Below are 22891 nucleotides of genomic sequence, written 5' to 3'. Positions count from 1 at the left end.
TGGGCAAAAAAGTGGCAGATGGAATACAGTGTTGGGAAATACAATGTTGTGATTTCCCATGCAGGTCCGCCAAAGAGCTTGATAAAGCAGCAAGTTTTTCAACAGGAGTCGTTGATTGACATACTGTGCACGGGAGTGTTCCCATGCAGGTCTGACAAAGAGCTTTTTAAAAACCCACTCTTTATAAAAGAGAGGTACCGCCTAGTGGAGTGGTCATCAAGGGAGTGGTTGTCACCGGAGTAGTCTTGAGTCCGAGTAGTTAGGCTTTGGCTCAGCGTGGCTTTGGTGAGAACAGGCGGAGGTCAGGTAAGTTTATTCCATATTTCTTATTCAACTCTACAGGGAATGGGGGGTATGTCTGTAGAACCAGGGTTCTGTTCTGGCTGTCAGTTGTGGGATTTCCACGAGACTTCCAGCCTACACAATGGCCATATCTGCACCAGGTACATGCAGCTCTTTAGAAACCATGTTAGGGAACTGGAGCTGCAGCTCGATGACCCTCGGCTTGTTAGGGAGAGTGAGGAGGCTACAGGGAGGAAGTCACCCCAAGGCTACAGGAGACAGGTAAATGGGTGACTGTCAGGAGAGGGAGGGGAGAACGTCAGATAGTGGAGAGTGCCCCTGTGGGTGCCCCCCCCCAACAGTAAGTACTCCAATTTGAGTACTGTGGGGGGGACAGCTTACCTGGGGAAAGCAAAAGTGACCATGCCTCTGGCCCTGAGGCTCAGAAGGATAGGGAACTGAAGAGGATGGCAGCAGTAATAGGGGATTCTATAGTTGGGGGACAGATAGGCTTTCTGTGGGCACGAAAAAGTAACACGGATAGTATTTTGCCTCCCAGGTGCCAGGGTTCGAGATGCTTCTGGATGCATCCGCAAACATAGAACCATCGAACCATAGAACGTTACAGCACAGAAACAAGCCTTTTACCCCTTCTTGGTTGTGCCGAACCATTTTTCTGCCTAGTCTCACTGACCTGCACCTGACCCATATCCCTCCATACACCTCTCATCCATGTACCTGTCCAAGTTTTTCTTAAATGTCAAAAGTGAGCCTGCATTCACCACTTCATCTGGCAGCTCATTCCACACTCCCACTACTCTCTGTGTGAAGAAACCTCCCTAATGTTCCCTTTAAACTTTTCCCCCTTCACCCTTAACCCATGTCCTCTTTTTTTTTTCTCCCCTAGCCTCAGTGGAAAAAGCCTGCTTGCATTCACTCTATCTATACCCATCATAATTTTATATACCTCTATCAAATCTCCCCTCATTCTACTATGCTCCAGGGAATTAAGTCCTAACCTATTCAACCTTTCTCTGTAACTCATTTTCTCAAGTCCCAGCAACATCCTTGTAAACCTTCTCTGCATTCATTCAACCTTATGAATATCCTTCCTGTAATTAGGTGACCAAAACTGCACACAGTACTCCAAATTCGGCCTCACCAATGCCTTATACAACCTCACCATAACATTCCAACTCTTATACTCAATACTTTGATTTATAAAGGCCAATGTACCAAAAGCTCTCTTTATGACCCTATCTAGGGAATTTTGTATCTGTTTTCCCAGCTCCCTCTGTTCTATTGCACTCCTCAGTGCCCTACCATTTATCTTTGTATGTTCTACCTTGGTTTTTCTTTCCAAAGTGCAATACCTCACACTTGTCTGTATTAAACTCCATCTGCTATTTTTCAGCACATTTTACCAGCTGGTCCAAATCCCTCTGCAAGCTTTGGAAACCTTCCTCACTGTCCACTACACCTCCAATCTTTGTATCATCAGCAAATTTGCTGATCCAATTAACCACATTATCATCCAGATCATTGATATAGATGACAAATAACAATGGACCCAGCACTGATCCCTGTGGCACACCACTAGTCACAGGCCTCCACTCAGAGAAGCAATCCTCCACTACCATTCTCTGGCTTCTCCCATTGAGCCAATGTCTAATCCGATTTACGACTTCACCATGTATACCTAGTGACTGAATCTTCCTAACTAACCTCCCATGCGGGACCTTGTCAAAGGCCTTACTGAAGTCCACGTAGACAACATCCACTGCCTTCCCTTCATCCACTTTCCTGGTAACCTCCTTGAAAAACTCTAATAGATTTGTTAATCATGACCTGCCATGCACAAAGCCGTGTTGACTCTCCCTAATAAGTCCCTGTCTATCTAAATATTTGTAGATCCTATCTCTTAGTACTCCTTCCAATAATTTACCTACTACTGACGTCAAATTTACTGGCCTATAATTTCCTGGATTCCTTTTAGAGCCTTTTTTAAACAACGGAACAACATGAGCTATCCTCCAATCCTCTGGCACCTTACCTGTAGGTACTGACATTTTAAATATATCAGCCAGGACCCCTGCAATTTCAACACTAGTCTCCTTCAAGGTCTGAGGGAATACCCTGTCAGCTCCTGGGGATTTATCTACTCTGATTTGCCTCAAGATAGCAAGCACCTTTTCCTCTTCAATCTGTTTTGGTTGCATGACCTCACTACCTGTTTGCCTTATTTCCATTAACTCCATGTTAGTTTCCTCAGTAAATACAGACACAAAAAACCCCATTTAAGATCTCCCCCATTTCTTTTGGTTCCATACATAGCCGACCACTTTGATCTTCAAGAGGACCAATTTTATCCCTTACTATCCTTTTGCTCTTAATTTACCTGTGGAAGCTCTTTGGATTATCCTTCACCTTGACTGCCAAAGCTACCTCATGTCTTCTTTTAGCCCTCCTGATTTCTTTCTTAAGTATTTTCTTGCACTTTTTATACTCCTCAAGTACTTTATTTGCTCCCTGTTTCCTATACATGTCATACATCTCTCTCTTCTTCTTTATCACAGTTCCAAATCCCTAGAGAACCAAGGTTCCTTATTCTTATTCATTTTCCCTTTTACCCTGACAGGAACATATGAACTCTGCACTCTCAAAATTTCTCCTTTGAAGGCCTTCCACTTACCAATCACATCCTTGCCAGAGAACAACCTGTCCCAATCCATGCTTTTTAGATCCTTTCTCATTTCTTCAAATTTGGCCTTTTTCCAGTTTAGAACCTCAACCCGAGGACCAGATCTATCTTTATCCATGATCAAGTTGAAACTAAAGTTGATCACTGGAACCAAAGTGTTCCCCTACACACACTTCCGTCACCTGTCCTAACTTGTTTCCTAATAGGAGATCTAATATTGCATCCTCTCTAGTCGGTACCTCTATATATTGATTTAGAAAACTTTCCTGAACACATTTTACAAACTCTAACCCATCTAGACCTTTAACGGTATGGGAGTCCCAATCAATACATGGAAAATTAAAATCCCCTACTAGCACAACTTTATGTTTCCTGCAGTTGTCTTGCTATCTCTCTGCAGATTTGCTCCTCCAATTCACACTGACTATTGGGTGGTCTATAATACACCCCCAGTGAGGATAGGAATAGAATGAGGTGGCAGTAAATGTGTAGCTGAAGAATTGGAGCAGGGGTCGGTGATTCAGATTTCTAGATAACTGGAACCTCTTCTGGGGTGGGTGGGGCCTGCACAAAAGGGACGGGTTGCATTTGAGTCCAAGGGAGACCAATATTCTTGAGACAGATTTACTAGAGCTGTTGGGAGTGGTTTAAACTAATATGGCAGGGGGATGGGAAGCAGTATAATAGAGCTGAGGATGAGCCAACAGGTTTACAAGTAGATGATGGGTGTAACATGAATGTAAGGAAGGTATAAATGCAGACAGAGCAGAGTTAAATTGTACTACAGAGGCAAAATTCAAAAGGGCGAAGAATGCAGGACTGAAGGTGCTGTATTTAAATGTGCAGAGCTTTTGGAATAAGGTGGATGAACCAATGGTGCAATTAGAGATTGGTCAGTATGACATTGTGAGCATCACTGAGACATGGCTGAAAGAAAGCCATAGCTGAGAGCTTAACATCAAAGGATCTACTTTGTATCGAAAGGACAGGCAGGAAGGTGGTGGTGTGGCTCTATTGGTAAGAGATGGAATTGCACCTTTAGAAAGAGGTGACGTCAGGTCAGAGAATGTTGAATCTTTGTGGGTGGAGTTAAGAAATTGCAAGGGTAAAAAAAATTATGGAAATTATATATAGGCCTTCAAATAGTAGCCAAGATGTGGGGTTGAGATTGCAAAGGGAGCTGGAAAGGGCATGTAATAAGGGTAATGACACAATTGTAATTTAATATGCAAGGGAATTGGGAAAATCATGTTGGTGTCAGATTGCAAAAGAGGGAATTAGTTGAATGCCCACAAGGTGGCTTTTTAGAGCAGTTTGTGCTTCAGCCTACTCAGGGAAAGGCAATTTTAGATTGGGTGTTGTGTAATAACCCAGACCTTATTAAGGAGCTGAATGTAAAGGAACTCTTAGGAATCAGTGATCATAATATGATTGAATTCATACTGCAATTCAAAAGGGAGAAGCACAAGTCATTTGTATCAGTATTGCAATGGAATAAAGGGGATTACAGAGGCATGAGAGAGGAGCTTGCCCAGGTGGATTGGAGGGGGATACTGGCAGGGATGGCAGTAGAGCAGAGATGGCCGAAATTTCTGGGAATAATTCACAAGGGATAGGATAAATGTATCCCACAGAGGAAGAAGTTCTCAAATGGCAGGGGTAGGCAACAGTGACTGACAAAGGAAGTTAAGGACTGCATAAAAGCCAAGGAAAGGGCATATAAGCTTGCAAAAGTGAGTGGGAAATTGGATGATTGGGAAGCTTTTAAAATTCAACAAAAGGCTACTAAAAAAAACTATAAAAAGGGAAAAGACAAAACATGAAGGCAGATTAGCCAATACGAGGGGTGATTGATAAGTGGCCTAAGGTAGAAGGAGTCTATTTTAGAAAAAATAGCACATTTATGTTTCACCTTCCCCTAGTGTTGCCACCATGTCCTCATGGACCTGCTTGGGTGATAAGCCCTTGAGACCGAGATAGCAGATGACTGCATGAAGGCCAATGTTGTCCATTTTCTCAGACAGTGCTTATTTGTAATTTTCAATTATCTGAAACAGAAATACCACAAAAGTTATTAACTTCAAACTTTCTGCATAGTTTCTGCATAAACACACTGCACATGCATGTAACAAGAGCTGTATAACTCATCTCCTTCTACCTTAGGCCACGAACTTATCAATCACCCCTGCTGTGGACCACTTCTGGAGGTCCAAGATGCCGACTTCTACAAAGAAGCGATCCGTATGCTTCATGACTGCTGGACTAAGTGTGTAAATGTAGGAGGGGACTATGTTGAAAAATAAATGTGCTAGGTTTTCTAAAATTGACTCCTTCTACCTTAGGCCACGAAGTTATCAATCACCCTTTGTAATATAAAGCAGGATACCAAAGTTTTTTCAGTTATAGAAAGAGTAAAAGGAAGATGAGAGTTGATATTGGACCACTGGAAAATGATGCTGGTGAGGTAGTAATGGGGGACAAAGAATTAGCAGATGAACTTAATGGGTCCTTTGCATCTGTCTTCATTGTGGAAGATATTAGCAGTGTGCCAGAGAATGGGGGAATGCAAAAGAAAGGAAATTATAGACCAGTTAGCCTAACATCAGTGGTCGGGAAAATGTGGTAGATGGAATACAGTGTTGGGAAATATACGATAATGCATTTTGGTAAAATGAACAATAGTGCAGACTGCTGTCTAAATGGGAGAATGTTCAAACATCAGAAGTGCAGAGGAACTTAAGAGTCCTCGTGCAAGACTCCCAGAAGGTTAATTTACAGATGAGTCTGTGGTAAAGAAGGCAAATTCAATGTTGGCATTTATTTCCAGGGGAGTAGAATATAAAAGCAAGGAGATGATGCTGAGCCTTCATAAGACACCATTCAGGCCATAATTGGAGTATTGTCAACAGTTTTGGGCCCCATATCTTAAAAAGGATGCGTTGTCATTGTAGAGAGTGCAGAGGACATTCACGAGGATGATTCCGGGAATGAAGGGGTTAACACATGAGGAATGTTTGGCAGCTTTGGGTTTGTACTCGGATCTGGGCCGTACCTTCCATATATCCGGACCTGACTTGCACTACCTTACTTTCCCTTTTCTATTTTCTAATTATGATTTATAAATTAAATTTTCAATATATTTACTTTGATTTGTGCTTCAGGGAGCACGAAGCACAGAATCAAATATCGCTGTAATGATTGTACGCTCTAGTATCAATTGCTTGGTGACAATAAAGTACTCACTGAAATTTAGAAGAATGCGGGAGGGGAATCTCATTGATACCAACTGAATGTCGAAAGGACTAGATAGAGTGGATGTGGATGTAGTGAAACTGTGGAATGCTCTGCCATAGGTTGCGGTGGAGGCCAAGCCTGTGGGTATATTTAAGGCGGAAGTCGATAAGTTTCCTAATCGGTCAGGACATCAAAGGATATGGCGGGAAGACAGGTGTATGGGGTTGACTGGGATCTGGAATCAGCCATGATGGAGTGGCGGAACAGACTCAATGGGGTGAATGGCCTAATTCTGCTCTTATGTCTTATGACTTTGCACCATTCAATAGGTCTCAATGAGGTTACCCCTCATTCTTCTGAATTCCAGTGAATACAGGTCCAGAGCCATCAGACACTCTTCACATGACAAGCTATTCAATCCTGGAATAGTTTGTCATCGAAACATCGGTTAAAATCAACACCTGTACCAGCTGGAAGCCCAAGAAAGGTTTATTCATCTACTGTATTTCTTTATTTTCCTGCAAATGTCTGCAATCTCAAGGTAGTATATGGTAATATAAATGTACTTTGATAATACATTTATTTTGACTTTGATGAGGAGGCCTTGATGCCATGCTTGGTCAAGTGTGGCTCTGATATTAGGGCAATCAACCTTCATGTCACGTGCAGTTTGTTTCTTTGGAACAAGGTCAGGCAGTGGTGAGTAGGTTGGTGATGACTACATACTGCTTGGTAGTGCTATCAAAGATGCCTTCCATCACTTTCTTGAGCAACACACACACAAAATGCTGGAGGTCAGGCATCATCTATGGGGAAAAAAGTACATGCGACGTTTCTGGCCGAAACATCAACTGTACTGTTTTCCATAGATGCTGCCTGGCCTTCTGAGTTCCTCCTGCATTTTGTGTGTGTTGTTTGGATTTCCAACATCTGCAGATTTTTTCCTGTTTGTGGTTTGATCACTTTCTTGAGACTAGATTGGGTGATAATGAACTGGATTAGATTTGTTCTGCACTGTTACTATTTCCCTCAGGTTTACACTACATATGCAAGTACACTGTTAGGTTACAAAGCAATTGTGTTTAGCGGAGTCTCGAAGCAAGGGTAAAATTCACATGCAATGAATGTTAATGACCCTTCATTGCTTTAAGGCAGGGGTTCCCAACCTTGGGTCCATGAACCTCTTGGCTAATGGTAAGGCTCCATGGCATAAAAAAACTAGGGAACCCCTACTTTAGAGAAAGATAAAAATTTATTTTGTCACATGTACATTGAAACATCAAAGCCTATAGTGAAATGCTTCGTTTGCGTCAAAGACCAACACAGACAGAGTATATGCTGGGGGCAGCATGCAAGTGTTGCAATGCTTCTAGTGCCAATATAGCTTATTAACCCTAACCTGTATGTTTTTGAACTGTGGAAGGAAACCAGAGCATCTGGAAGAAATCCACGTAGTCACAGGGAGAATGTATAAACTCCCTACAGATGGCGGTGGGAACTGAACCCCAATCACTGGACTGAACCTCCTCTGAATTATCTTGATATACTTTGTGAAGTACTGTATAATTTTAATCAAAAGGTGCTATAAAATATAATAATTGCATAAGTATTGCATGTAACTATCTTTGAAATAAAAATCATAAACTAGTTAAGTATGAATAAATTTCTTTCTTTTATTCTGCAGATGACATTAATATTGCTGCGATCATTGGTGGCATTCTCATTGTGGTTCTTGTTCTGCTGATCATAAGCATAGTCATCAGGCTTGCATATAAACGTGGATACTTTGCAAGTAAGACAACAGCTTCGCCTCTTATTTTACAAAAATAACTACTTTTTGAAGCAAATTCAAGTTTAGACGAGAAAAGTGTCAATGCTGCTTTTGGGAGCAGGTGTAACCATTGAGCTTTAAGTCTTCACTTGTGGAGTCTTTGCCTATATATATAGCTGGGTGCCTAAGGCTTTGGCACAGTACTGTATTTGTCAATGTGGAGAGGAGAACAAGGTGTAAATCTGGCAGGAGCAAAGGATGTTGGAAATGGCAAGGCTGGAATGCTGAGGGAGGGGTGTGGGACAAGTGGCAGAGGGAGAGCGCCAGGGTGGAGATGGTGCAGGTCCGGACATCAGGCAAGGTAATTTGGTTCCAAACAATTGGTTTATTGATCATTACAGAATGTCTCTCTGGTGCTTCCCGCTCCCTCTCCTCTCCTCTCCTCTCCCTTCCCCTTTTCCCAACTACAATTCCCTTCTCTTTGCCCCCTTCCCACTCTCAGAATCAGGTTTATCATCACTCACATATGTCATGCAATTTTATTTTATTTTTTTGTGGCTGCAGTACAGTGCAATACATAACAGTACTACAGGACTGTGCAAAAGTCCTAAGCTTATATATGTGCCCAAGATTTTTGCACAGTACCATAGATTAACAACATTTAAAATATACAGGTCCATGGATCAGAAAGGCTTTGAGGCATAAGGGGTGAATGCTGGCGAATGGGACTTGTTTAGATGGGAATCTTGGTCAGCATGTACTGAAGGGCCATATGTGACTCAATGAAGTTTGACTTCTTATTTTTTTGCCTGATTTTCAATTTCTTTCAAGTGCAAAACCATTTCTGTCTCAGCTTGAATATACTGAATGATTCAACATCCATAGGTGTCAGAGGAAGAGATTCCCAATGGTTTATATACCTTTAAGTGAAATTCCTCGTTATCTCAGTCTATGGCTAACTCCATATCTTGAGAACAGCTCCTTAAAAGAATAAGGAGAGATAATAAAGAAGCTGGCAGAATGAGCAGATGTGGGCCATTGAATTTTCACGAACACTGAGGTCAGGTATTTTAGTTTAAAGAGGAGAGACGAGATAGGAAAAAGGATATTATTTTAAAAGGGGAGCAGAGGAAATGGTATGTAGAACATAGAACGATACAGCATGGTACAGGCCCTTTGGCCCACAATGTTGTGCCAACACTTTAACCTACTCCAAGATCAAACTAACCTTTCCCTCCCACACAGCCCTCCATTTTTCAATCATCCATGCACCTATCTAAGAGTATCTTAAATGTCCCTAATATATCTGCTTCTACCACAACCCTAGGTAGGGTGTTCCATACACTTAACACTCTGTAAAAATCCTACCTCAATCACCTTAAGATTATGCCCCCTCATATTAGCCATTACTGCCCTGGGAAAAAGTCTCTGGCTAACCACTCAAATGATGCCTCTTATCAGTTTGTACACCTCTATCAAGTCACCTCTCATCCTTCACTCTAAAGAGAATAGCCTGAGCTTGCTCAGTCTTCCCTCATAGGACATGTCTCTAATCCAGGCAGCATCCTGGTAAATCTTTGAACCCTCTCTAAAGCTTCCACATCCTTCCTATAATGAGGTGACCAGAAAGCAATGAAAATGGCTGAGTAAGTTCAGAAAATAGATAATAAGGTATAAATTATTTTGGGTTTTATTAATAGAAGCATGGCAGGAAAGTAGTGTTTCAATTTTTTAAACAGTGGTCTGGCCTCAACTAGAGTATTGTGTTCAAATCTGGGAAGGATTTGATAATCAGCCATGATCTCAGAATGGCGGTGCAGACTCGAGGGGCCGAATGGTCTACTTCTGCACCTATTGTCTAAGGATGGGAACAGCGCCTCTTTCACCTCAGATGGTTGAGGAAGTTTGGTGTGGGCCCCCAAATCCTAAGGACTTCCTACAGGGGCACAATTGAGAGCATCCTGACTGGCTGCATCACTGCCTAGTATGGGAACTGTACCTCCCTTAATCACAGGACTCTGCAGAGAGTGGTGCGGACAGCCCAGCACATCTGTAGATGTGAACTTCCAACTATTCAGGACATTTACAAAGACAGGTGTGAAAAAAGGGCCTGAAGGTTCACTGGGGACCAGAGTCACCCCAACCACAAACTGTTCCAGCTGCTACCATCTGGGAAACGGTACTGCAGCATAAAATCCAGGACCGATAGGCTCTGGGACAGCTTCTTCCAGCAGGCCATCAGACTGCTTAACTCATGCTGTCACAATTGTATTTCTATGTTATATTGACTAGCCTGTTATATATACTATTTATTATAAATTACTGTGATTGCACATTTAGATGGAGATGTAACGTAAAGATTTTTACTCCTCATGTATGTGAAGGATGTAAGTAATAAAGTCAGTCAATTCATATAATCAATATAAGTGAGGGTCTGGACTAGATTTACAGGATTGTTCCGGAAATGAAGGACTACTGTTACAAGGATTAGAGAGACTGAGACTGTTTTCCTTAGTGAAGTCTTGAGAAAAGGAATAGTTGTATAAAATGAGGAAAATGGATGGAGTGGACAGTAAGTGGAGGGTTTGTGCTCACAGCTACAAACTAATGGGGAAGGGAATTAAGAGTGACTTGAAGTCTTTAGACAGCATGTGATTGGAATGTGGAAAATACTGCATGCAGACATGGTAAAGGCAGGTTCCCATGGTGGCCTTCAAGCAAACACAAGAAATTAAGAAATAGGAACGGAAGTAGGCCATCTGGCCCATTGAGCATGCTCTGCCATTCAATAACATCATGGCTGATTTGACCATGGACTCATCTTCACCTACCTGCCTTTCCCCCATAACCCTTAATTCTCCTACTATGCAAAAATCTAAACAACCTTGTCTTAAATATATTTACTGAGGTAGCCTCCACTGCTTCATTGGGCAGAGAATTCCACAGATTCACCACTCTCTGGGAAAAGCAGTTCCTCCTCATCTCCATCCTAAATCTACTCCCCGAATCCTGAGGCGATGTCCCTCAAGAGAACTGGGTAACTACATGATAGAAAACATTTTGTGAGGTTACAGAGGAAGTTGATGTGGTGGCAGAGCCTGGTGAGTTGCTCTGGTAGACACCCAGATGAGATGGGCTACAGCCCTCCCCTGATTTTACAACATTAACATGAACTGGTCACGATACTGATTCAAGGTATTCTGCAAATTAGTTCACCAACTCATTAGATCTCGTTACTCAAACCTTTGTTTTATCTTTTAACCAATCAATCCATAGTAAAGCTACCTTTAACCATATGAAACTGCATCTTGTGCAGTAGGCAACCTTTCTGTTTCAGCTTGTCCCTTTCAGATTCAGATGCACCATATCCATTTGTTTTATCTGCCTTGCTAGTTACATCCTCAGAACTCAAATACATTTATAAGACACTATTTCCCTTCCTTAAAACATTGTAGATTCTGTATTGTTACCTGAAGAATATGGGAGCATAAGAAGCAGAAGCAGGCATCTCCTTTTAATTTAGGAAGGTTTGGGAAATTATGGTAAACTTAGTCATAGAAAAGTACAGTACAGAAACAGGCCCTTTGATGCATCTAGTCCACGTCGAACCATTTAACCTGCCACTTCCCATCAACCTGCATCGGGACCACAGCCCTCCGCTGCCTAGCCTTCATCAAATTTCCTGGTAACTTCCTTGGAAAAAGTCTGTATTGGTTACACATGACCTACCAAGCATGAAGCCATGCTGTCTATCGTTAATCAGTCCATGTCGATCCAAATACTGGAATACCTTCCAGTAACTTTCCCACTACTGATGTCATGCTCACTGGCCTATAACTTCCGGGTTTATTTTCAGAGATTTTCTTGAACAGCAGAACAACATTGGCCATCTTCCAATTCTCTGGTACCTCACCTGTCCCTAAGGATGACCCAGCAATTTCTGCACTTGCCTCCCACAGGGTCCAAGAGAACACCTTGTCAGCCCCTGAGTATTTATCCACACTGATTTGCCTCAGTACAGCAAACACCTCCTCCTCTGTAATCTGTATAGGGTCCATGAAGTTGATGCCACTTTGCCTTATTGCTATTGACCCTGTATCCATCTCCTGAGTGAATACACATGCAAAGAATATGTTTAAAATTTCCCCCATCTCTTTTGGCTCCACACATAGATTACCATTCTGGTTTTCCAGAGGAACAACTTTGTCCCTTGCAATCCTTTTGCTCTTAACATAACTGTAGAATCCGTTAGGGCAACCTCATGCCTTTTTTTTTCTGCCCTCCTGATTTCCTTATTAAGTGTTCTCTTATTAAGTATTTCCTTTTTCCGATAAGCAACCCATTTCCTCCTCCCTGCCTATACCTGCTGTGCACCTCCTTTCTGTTAAACAGGGCCTCAATATCTCTTGTAAACAAAGGTTTATTCAACCTGGTGGAACGCAGTAGGTTAGGCAGCATCTATAGGAAGAAGTACAGTTGATGTTTCGGGCCGAGACCTTTCGTCACGACTCAATGTTGCTTGAATTTCCAGCATCTGCAGATTTCCTCATGTTTCCTCAATCTGTTATCTTTACCTTTTATTCTGACAGGCACAAACAAGCTTTGTACTCTCTGTTGAAGACCACCCACTTACCAAGTACACTTTTGCCAGAAAACAGCCTGTCCCAACCCACACTTGCCAGATCCTTTCTAATACCATCAAATTAGCATTTCTCCAATTTAGAATTTCAACCCTTGTACCAGACCTATCTCTTTGTATATTTACTTTGAAACTAATGGAATTATGGTCACTAGATGCAAAGTGTTCCCCTACACAAATGTCACCTGCCCTATCTCATTCCCTAATAGCAGAACAGCAACTCTTTCATTGGGACTTCTATGTACTGATGAAGGAAACTTTTCTGAAAACATTTGACAAACTCTATCCCATCTAGTCCTTTTACAGTATAGGAGTCCCAGTCAATATGTGGAAAGTTAAAATCACCCACTATAACAACTTTTGTTTCTTGTAATAGTCTGCCATCTCTCTACAATTCTGTTCCTCTAAATCCCCAGGACTACTGGGTGCTCTGTAATACAGACCCTTTAATGTGGTCATACCTTTCTTATTTCTCAGTTCTCCAGTCTGGCCTGATGGAGTACTGCCTTGACACTTTCCCTGATTAGTAATGTCCCTCTCTTCCTTTAATCCCTCCCACTCTGTCACATCTAAAACAACAGAACCCTGGGATATTGAGCTGACGGTTCTGACCCCCCTCACTCCATCTCCGCAACTGAGAACTTATCTAGTGGACACTTGCCTACTTTAAGCACAGCCAGTCACCCTGGGAACATTATTATCCTCAGTAAAGACAACCAAAAAGTATTCAATTAATATACCAGTCACACCATTGGTCTCTTTAATTGGTCCCATATCTGAATATATGTTTACTAACAACAAGCCTAGGAAAGAATTTTGAGAACTTTTTATAAAATATAACTGAAAATGCTGGTAATATGCAACAGGTCACACAGCATCTACAGTAGGAGGAAGAGAGTTCATTCTTCAGAACAGTGCTCCTTCAATGAACAAAGCATCTCTCCACAGATGCTTCCTGACTTAGTATTTCAGTGCTTTGATGATACATATTAATGATCTGGAAGAGGGGACCGAGGGTAGTGTATCTAAATTTGCTGATGACCCTAAATTGAGTGGAAAAGCAAATTGTGCAGAGGATGAGAGGTGACCTGCTAGAGGTGTATAAGATGATAAGAGGCATTGATCGTGTGGATAGTCAGAGGCTTTTTTCCCAGGGCTGAAATGGTTGCCTCAAGAGGACACAGGTTTAAAGTACTGGGGAGTAGGTACAGAGGAGATGTCAGGGGTAAGATTTTTTTTTTACTCAGAGAGTGGTGAGTGCGTGGAATGGGCTGCCAGCAACGGTGGTGGAAGTGGATACGATAGGGTCTTTTGAGAGACTTTTGGATAGGTACATGGAGCCTAGAAAAATAGAGGGCTATGGGTAAGCCTAGTAATTTCTAAGGTAGGGACATGTTCAGCACAACTTTGTGGACTGAAGGGTCTGTATTGTGCTGTAGGTTTTCTATGTTTCTATGATACAGAGTCTGTAGAGATATAGATAGGTTAAGTGAGGTGGCAAGAGTCTGGCAGATGGTGTACAATGTTGGTAAATGCGAGATCATCTACTTTGAAAACGAAAGAGCAGATTATTTAAATTGTAAAAGATTGCAGCATGCTATTGTGCAGAAGGTACTTGGGAGTGGTTGTGCATGAATTGCAAAAGGTTTATTTGCAAGTGTAGCAGGCTAAAATGAAGGCAAACGGAACATTGGCCTTAATTGCTAGAGGATTTGAATTCAAGAGCAGGGAGGTTAAGCTGTAACTGTACAGGGTACTGGTGAAGCTGTACCTGGAGTACTGCATGCAGTTCTGGTCACCTTGCTTGAGGAAGGACATACTGGCTTTGGAGGCAGTGCAGAAGAGGTTCACCAGAGATGAGGGGGTTAGACGATGAGGAGAGATTGAGTCGTCTGGGACTGTACTGGCTGTAATACAGAAGAATGAGAGGAGATCTTATAGAAACAGATAAAATTATAAAAGGGATAGAAAAGATAGAGGTAGGAAAGTTGTTTTCACTGGGAGGTGAGACTAGAACTAGGGGACATAGCCTCAAGATTCCGGGAGCAGATTTAGGATGGAGATGCTGTTCCCAGAGAGTGGTGAATCTGTGGAATTCTCTGCCCAATGAAGCAGTGAAGGCTACCTCATTAAATATATTTAAGACAAGGTTGGATAGATTTTTGCATAGTAGAGGAATTAAGGGTTATGGGGAAAAGGCAGGTAGATGGAGATGAGTCCATGGTCAGATCAGCCACAATTGGCAGAGCAAGCTCGACGGGCCAGGTGGCCTACTCCTGCTCCTATTTCTTATGTTTTTATTTCAGATTTCTAGCATCTTAAGTTTTATTGTTTACCTTATGTTAATTGCCATTTTATTCTCATACTTTCATTTTTGCCTTTCTACACAGCTTACTCTTCAGCTTGGTATTCTAACAAATGCCAAACACTTTTTTGGTTGATCATAGTTTTCTGTCATTCCTACTTGTAAACTGTTAAAATAAAGCAACTTATAGAGGTAAAATGGTTTCAGTAGTAAGGTTTAAGAACAGCAACAAAACTAGAAGGTATTGGAAATGCATCACATTTATTTAGTCACAAAACAATTTCAGTCATTTCTAATGTTTACCGTTGGTGAGCTTCAGTTATCCAAGTTCAGTTCTGATACTGTCAAAAAGGAGTTTGCAGATACTCCTGGCAATTGTGTGGGCACTCCCTCCCCCCACCCCCCATCAAATGCTCCATTTTGTTTGTCAGAAAGTGCACATTAGTTGGCGAAATGGCTGTTCTAGGAGAAATCATGGGAGTCGAGGCAGAGTTAATGGGGATGTGAGAGGAAAACCCAGGTTGGTGTAGGGTTACTGTTGATGGATCCCTTTCTGTGTGGTCTGTTGTCTATGACTTTTTGGTAATTTGTTATTCACTGTTCTCTTCCCCCAGAAAAACAGCCTGCGAACAGGTAATTTTGCTTGTCCTTGCTTATACATTTTACATCCATAATACCTGTTGCAAGAGATTTATTTATTGAACAATTGTAATTATATGTGGGAAGTAAGGTGCCAGCTTCTTAAATGAATTACCAAAGTTCAATATATGTCCATGGTCCAAATCTTGCTCCTTGACAAAACTGTCCAGCTTTTTCAACTTCTCAATTCCAGATAGGAACTTTTAAGTTCCAGACTAAATTAGAAGCAGTAGGACTAGTTCTGCAAAAAGTGTCAAATTTCCATGGGTTTGGAAGCACCTGAACAGATGGAAATGTCACATAGCATGGAAACAGGACTTGTTTCCATACTGGCAATTTAGTGGTTATCTATTTTAACTCTCCACTCCATGAATCAGAATATTCAATGCTTGCTCATTTTAAAAGTTCTGAACATTTGGCTCTATCACACCTCCAATGCCATGCGTTCCACAGTGATCAACTTTTTTCTTTTTCTTTTTAAATCTTTTTATTAGTTTTAAACAAACATAAATGAAACATGAATACAAAGTGTTTGAGAGTACATAATTAATAGTTTAAGTAGACATTCAGATATATAATAATAAAAATATATAACCTCTCAAACTCAGAACATTAATGAACAAAGAAGTAAAAAGAAAAAAAAGAAAGACCCCAAAAAAAGAGAGAAAAAAAACCAAAAAAAAAACACTAACCAACATGGGCCATTGAATAATATTAAGTACATATACAGTAGTGCCAATAACTCCGAACCTCCATCCAAATAATTAAGGATAATATAAGTAAGGTTTAGGAAAAGACAATTCAACTCATATGAAAATGTTGAATAAATGGTCTCCAAGTTTCTTCAAATTTAACTGAAGGATCAAAAACGACACTTCTAATTTTTTCTAAACTCAAACAAGAAATAGTTTGAGAAAACCACTGAAATACAGTTGGAGGATTAATTTCTTTCCAATTCAATAAAATAGATCTTCTAGCCATTAATGTAACAAATGCAATCATTCGTTGAGATGAAGCGGATAAACGGTTATTATCTGTCATTGGTAAACCAAAAATTGCAGTAAGAGGATGCGGTTGGAAATTAATATTTAAAACTCTTCAAATAATACTGAAAATATCTTTCCAATAATTTTGTAAACAAGGACAAGACCAGAACATATGAGTCAATGAAGCAACATCAGAATGACATCTATTGCAGGTTGAATTAAGATGAGAATAAAATCGAGCCAGTTTATCCTTAGACATATGGAGCTCTATGTACAACCTTAAATTGTATTAGGGCATGTTTAGCACAAATAAAGGACGAATTTACCAGTAATAAAATTTTATCCCATTGCTCAGTAGATATAGGACAATGCAACTCTTCTTGCCATTCCTTCTTAATTTTTTCTGATATACCTGACTGTAAATTCATGATCATCTTATAAATGATGGCTACTAAACCCTTTTGATAAGGATTAAGGGCTAAAATTCTTTCTGTAATGTCCAATGGACATTCTTTCGAAAAAGACTGTTACTCATTATACAAAAAATTTCTAACTTGCAAATATCTAAAAAAAAATGGGTTTTAGGTAAATTATATTTATTAGATAGCTGTTCAAAGGACATAATGTTATCATCCAGAAACAGATCACGAAAACATGTTATACCTTTTGTTTTCCATAAAAGAAAAGCTTGATCCATAGATGAAGGCCGAAAAAAATAATTAGACATTATAGGACATGATAAAATAAGTTTATTCAAACCAAAAAATTTACGAAATTGAAACCAAGTTCGTAATGTATATCTAACTATAGGATTAGTTATCTGTTTATTCAATTTGAATAAAGAAAAAGGAAGTGAAGATCCTAAGATTTAAATCAGTGAAAAATCTTGCACAGATTTACATTCCAAATTTACCCATTGTGGGCAAGTAGCTATATATAGTCAATTCTTGTGTCCAGAATATTAAATACCGTATATTAACTGCCCAATAGTAAAATCTTAAGTTTGGTAAAGCCAAGCCACCCCTCCTTCTTAGGCTTCTGTAAATATTTTTTGCCCAATCTAGGATTTTTGTTCTGCCACAAGTAAGAAGATATTTTGGAGTCAATAGTATCAAAGAAAGCTTTAGGAATAAAAATTGGTAATGCTTGAAATAAATATAAGAATTTAGGTAGTATCATCATCTTAATAGCATTAACTCTACCAACCAATGACAAAGATAGTGGAGACCACCTAATAGCAAGTTACTTAATTTGATCAATTAAAGGTAAAAAGTTAACCTTAAATAAATCTTTGTTTTTTAGTAATTTTAATACCTAAGTAAGTAAAATAATCTGTAACAATTTTATATGGTAAATGTCTATAAATTGGAACTTGCATATTTAATGGAAATAGTTCACTCTTGTTAAAATTCAATTTATAACCAGAAAAATTACTAAATTGAGCAAGCAAAGACGAAATAGCAGGAATAGATCTTTCAGGGTCAGATATATATAATAACAAATCATCAGCATATAATGATACTTTATACGTCCTCTCCCCACGGGTAATACCCAGAATATTAGGTGATTCACGAATAGCTATAGCCAAAGGTTCTAAAGCAATGTCAAATAGTAAAGGACTTAAAGGGCAACCTTGCCTTGTACCACGAAATAGCTGAAAAAAAGGGGATCTTTGATTATTGGTAAAAACCGAAGCTAAAGGTTTATGGTATATTAGTTTAATCCATGATATAAGTTTTGAACTAAAATTAAATTGTTGCATTGTAATAAATAAATATGGCCATTCAACTCTATCAAATACTTTTTCAGCATCTGAAGAAATAACACATTCTGGTATTTTAGATGAAGTATAAATAATATTAATTAATTTTCTAATGTTAAAAGATGAATAGCGATTTTTAATAAATCCAGTCTGATCTTCAGAAATAATTTGAGGTAATATATTTTCTAATCTAATAACCAAAATTTTACTGAAAATCTTAAAATCCGTATTTAACAAGGATATAGGCCAATAGGATGCACATTCAGTAGGGTCTTTATCTTTTTTAAGAATTAAAGAAATAGAAGCTTCATAAAAAGATTGTGGTAATTTACCTATACTTAATGCATCTTTAAAAATTTTACAAAGCCAAGGAGAAAGTATAGAAGAAAAAGATTTAAAAAATTCTACGGGAAAACCATCTGGACCAGAAGCTTTACCAGAATTCATTGAAAAAATAGCCTTTTCTATTTCAGACTCCGCAATAGGTCTATCTAAAATTATGTTATCCTCAACAGTTACTTTTGGAATATTCAATTTCCTTTAAAATTCATTTATTATAGAAAAGTCCTTAGTGAATTCTGATTGATATAAGGAGTTATAAAAATCTTGAAAGGCTTTATTTATCTCTTTGTGGTCGATCGTCAGAGTACCATCTTGTTTACGAATCCTAGTAATCTGTAGTTTATCCGAAACAATTTTCAATTGGTTAGCCAGTAATTTACCAGACTTATCTCCATACATATAGAATTGGGTTTTTGATTTAATTAATTGACTTTCAATCGAAGAGGATAATAATAAACTATGTTCCATTTGAAGTTCCACTCTTTCTTTACAAAGTTCTTTGCTAGGGGTCATTGAATAAATCTTATCAATTGCTTTGATTTTATCAACTAATGTTATTATTTTAGAATTAGTTTGTTTCCTAACTCCAGCAGAGTATGAAATAATCTGTCCATGATCAACTACCTTCAGGATGAATTAAAGCTCTTCATCATCTTCTCACCCATACTTTAAATCCACACCCTCTGGTTATAAGCACCTCTGTGAAAGGGAAAGTTCCAATCCCAATAGCAACCCTCTGCCTCCTGTCACAAATATTTGAATCCTGTAGCCTTTCACTATTTAGATTAGCCTCCCCCATGATCTTTCAAAATGATTTACTTGAGTCCATCTACATTAGCTGCTATCCATTCTCACTTAGAGGAACTGAGGCAATAACTATCACCTGTTCCTCTTGCAAGCTTAGCCTATGCATGATACTGAACTTGATTCTGGCTACACTCCCACAGGAACAATTAATCCCACTGTTTTCCAATACCAAGCAACAGAGGTGGAGGGTTCGCGTTTCAGATTGCTCAGTGATTATCGACCTGAAACATTAACCAATCTTTTCTCCAAAGATGCTGCCAACCTACTCAGTATTACTGTGGTTTTTGTATTTAATTTGGATTTCCTGAAAACACAAAATTCCTTATGAAGGTGTGGGGTGGTATAGGAAAATTGAAGGCCCACGTGCCATGGTCTACTGCACATACTGTTATTAACAAATAATGCAGCTACAATTATTCTCTCTCATTAATTTAACTTGCAATTCAAAATTGTACATCCATATTAAATAGTTTTTTTAAAAGCCTTTTGCCTCTGTGGTCATTTTGTAAAAGTCTTTTCATGTACCTTTGAAAACAATTTTTAAAATATTAGATACATGTAAAATTTATATATGATTAAAATGAAACATTGAGCAGACACAATTCAGGTGCAGTTATTTGGGCTTCATTAACTATGTGTTTGTTTCAGATATCAGGCTTCCTGTAAAGCTGATAGTGTTGATTATGTCAGATCCGGTCCATTGGATGCTGAGGTATGAAGAATGAATAACCAATACCAATGGATATATTTGTAGCCTTGCAATGCATTGTTTATATGATCTAGATTTACAGAACAAGCTGTATCTCTGAAGTTAAATTGTTAAATGCAACCCCATTTCATTTGAGATTTGGCAGTTTGACAAATTTGTAAATGCCTGTGGAGGTTTTTCTTTACAAGTGCATTTTATTTTTGAATCTATACAATTTATTCTATCTCTTTACAGGGAGATTTTCGACACAAATCTTCTTTTATTATCTGAGAAGGCAAGAACAGGGGAGAAAACCCTTAAATTCATCATTGGTTTGAGCTCCTTTACACATTTATCTAACACATCCACAGATCTGTAAGAAATTTAATACTAGAGATTTATAAGATGAAACTTTTTTTGCCAAAGCTGTTAACCAATCTTTTGCTATGAAATAAAGATGTTTTATTCTCTAATTTCCATTGATATAACATTTAGTCTTCGTGCTGGTTATATGAACACTTAATTATCTGTTTGGAAATTTATAGATTGAAATTGTTTTGATTCTTGGGCCAAATTATAAAATCGATCAAAATGTACCATGCACACAGACAACACATTGTCAAGAATGAAATTGCAGATGATGAAAGGGCTCACTAAATTGGGTTGGCTGGTGGAGAAATTGTTTCGGCTGAATCACATCAGTTTATATTGTTTATAAATACTACAAAATTAGGTAAAGCAGTCACTGTTGATGGAATGGAGTGGAACTAATTAATCTAAATTCAATGGCACTTTACATTTCTTACAAACAAGTTGGTTGAGAGCAGACAGGAAATCATGGTTATAAAGTCCTAAGAATCTTTAGCTTGATTCATTAATATACAATTGTTTGGTTTGCTTCAAACTATTGATTTAATTAACATGTATTTCAAACCCAAACAATATTGAACATAAAACATTGCAAAACTTTCTCTTTGCAAATTCAGCAATGCATACAACATTTTGTTATCAATCAAGATTTTTGTTTAGAATATTGATTTTGAATTTATTTCTATAATGCTTTCAATAGTTTCACATAATTAAAAGACTTGCATTTGTCTTTTGCAAACTTAGAGTTTCCCTTTTAAACAAAACATACAGTGCCAAATTTTGTGGTGCTTAAACAGCAGCAACCATCATTGGAAAATCAACGAAATATTGCCCTGACAACAAAATATCATGACTGATTGCATTGTGTAGCTGATAGGCTTTCAGATCTCTTTATTAACATTCCGTTACTAAACACTAAATAACAGCAAACAATAAATTTATTTGAATGGTACTGGAGTTTTTGAGTGAGAGATATTTTATGCATTTATGATTCCAATGATACATTAGAAATTTCCTTGGCATGAAGTTACTTTCCATTTTATTGGTCCAAAAACCCTAATTTTAAACATTCCTGAACATTGGTAATTCTCTGAAATGCAGATTAAGGTTTTAATACATTAGAAACTCTTGTCAAAGTAGCTAAACATTTCATTTCTGGAATTCATTCTGACCTTCAAACTAAAACTTTGTTCTCAAATTAGATATTTAAGGAGATAGGAAGATACAGTATTTATTTTGCTGTGTTCTAATAACCTAATGAATTAAAGGGCAAGTAGCTTTAAAAAAGCCCATCAAGAATCCTTTGTTCTCTATGGAATAGGAGGCCATTCAGCCTAGAGTCTGGAGTCTCTGGGGCTTCAATACTGGAATTATATCCGAGGGTTGTTTCCTAAACTGCTGATAGGCTAGGCAGATCCTTCTGCTTAAATCTCTGTTTGAAAGTTAACCTGTGTTTGGTTGTCCAAAATTTGGAATTGTCTCTTCTGCAGGGATTGACAAAACACTGCAAATAAGTTTCTTCATCACATCTATTATTGTTGACACCAATGGTATTCAGGAATGTGATTTCAAACAAACATTCATTAATACTTTAAATTAGAAAGAGAACATAAAGCAAAAAAAAAGTCAAGACTGTCAACTTTCCAGAAACTTAAATAGCCTCAAACTCACTTCCTCTGAGTTGAGTATCAGACAAATACAGCACAGAAACAGGCCCTTTGGCCCATCCAGTCCATTTCAAATGATTTTAAAACTGCCTACTCCTATCAACCTGCATTGGGACCACAGCCTTCCCTTAAACATTGAAATCAAGCTCACATGTACCACTTCTGCTCGTTTCAAACTTTCATGACCCTCTCAGTGAAGAAGTTTCCCCTCATGTTCCCCTTAACTCATGACCTCAAGTTGGAGTTCCAACCAACCTCAATAGAAAAACCCCACTTGAGTTTACTCTATCTATAGCACTCAATTTTGTATATCTCTACCTAATCTCCATTTGGAAACATAGAAAACCTACAGCACTATACAGGACCTTTGGCCCACAAAGTTGTGCCGAACATGTCCCTACCTTAGAAGTTACTAGGCTGACCCATAGCCCTGTATTTTTGTAAGCTCCATGTACCTATCCAAAAGTCTCTTAAAAGACCCTATCGTATCTGCCTCCACCACCGTTGCTGGCAGCCCATTCCACTCTTCGAGTGGATCCTGCAGAAAAGGACAAGTTTTACACTGATCTGCGCAACCTTGTACGGAACCCCCCGGCAGACGACAAGGTCATTATTCTTGGCAACTTCAATGCCAGAGTAGGCCAAGATTCAGAAGCCTGGAAAGGAGTACTTTGGCAAACATGGTGTTGGAAACTGCAA

At 38.9% G+C, this 22891-nt stretch overlaps 1 protein-coding gene across 2 annotated transcripts in view; it reads left to right on the top strand.

The window, feature by feature from the left end:
- The window catches only part of jam3b (junctional adhesion molecule 3b), a 149749-nt gene extending 129120 nt beyond the window's left edge, over positions 1-20629 (top strand). For both annotated transcript variants that reach the window (XM_059956774.1, XM_059956773.1), the window contains 4 exons: positions 7902-8009; positions 15547-15565; positions 20117-20180; positions 20412-20629. In XM_059956774.1, the coding sequence (XP_059812757.1) occupies positions 7902-8009; positions 15547-15565; positions 20117-20180; positions 20412-20447 (227 nt within the window). In that variant the 3' untranslated portion in view covers positions 20448-20629. The remainder of the gene's footprint in view (positions 1-7901; positions 8010-15546; positions 15566-20116; positions 20181-20411) is intronic.
- The last annotated feature ends 2262 nt before the right edge of the window (positions 20630-22891 follow it).

Source organism: Hypanus sabinus, chromosome X2, assembly GCF_030144855.1.
Source record: "Hypanus sabinus isolate sHypSab1 chromosome X2, sHypSab1.hap1, whole genome shotgun sequence".
Taxonomy (NCBI): Eukaryota; Metazoa; Chordata; class Chondrichthyes; order Myliobatiformes; family Dasyatidae; genus Hypanus; species Hypanus sabinus.
Note: the sequence above shows the minus strand (reverse complement) of the source record. Positions and strands in the feature narration are given on the sequence as shown.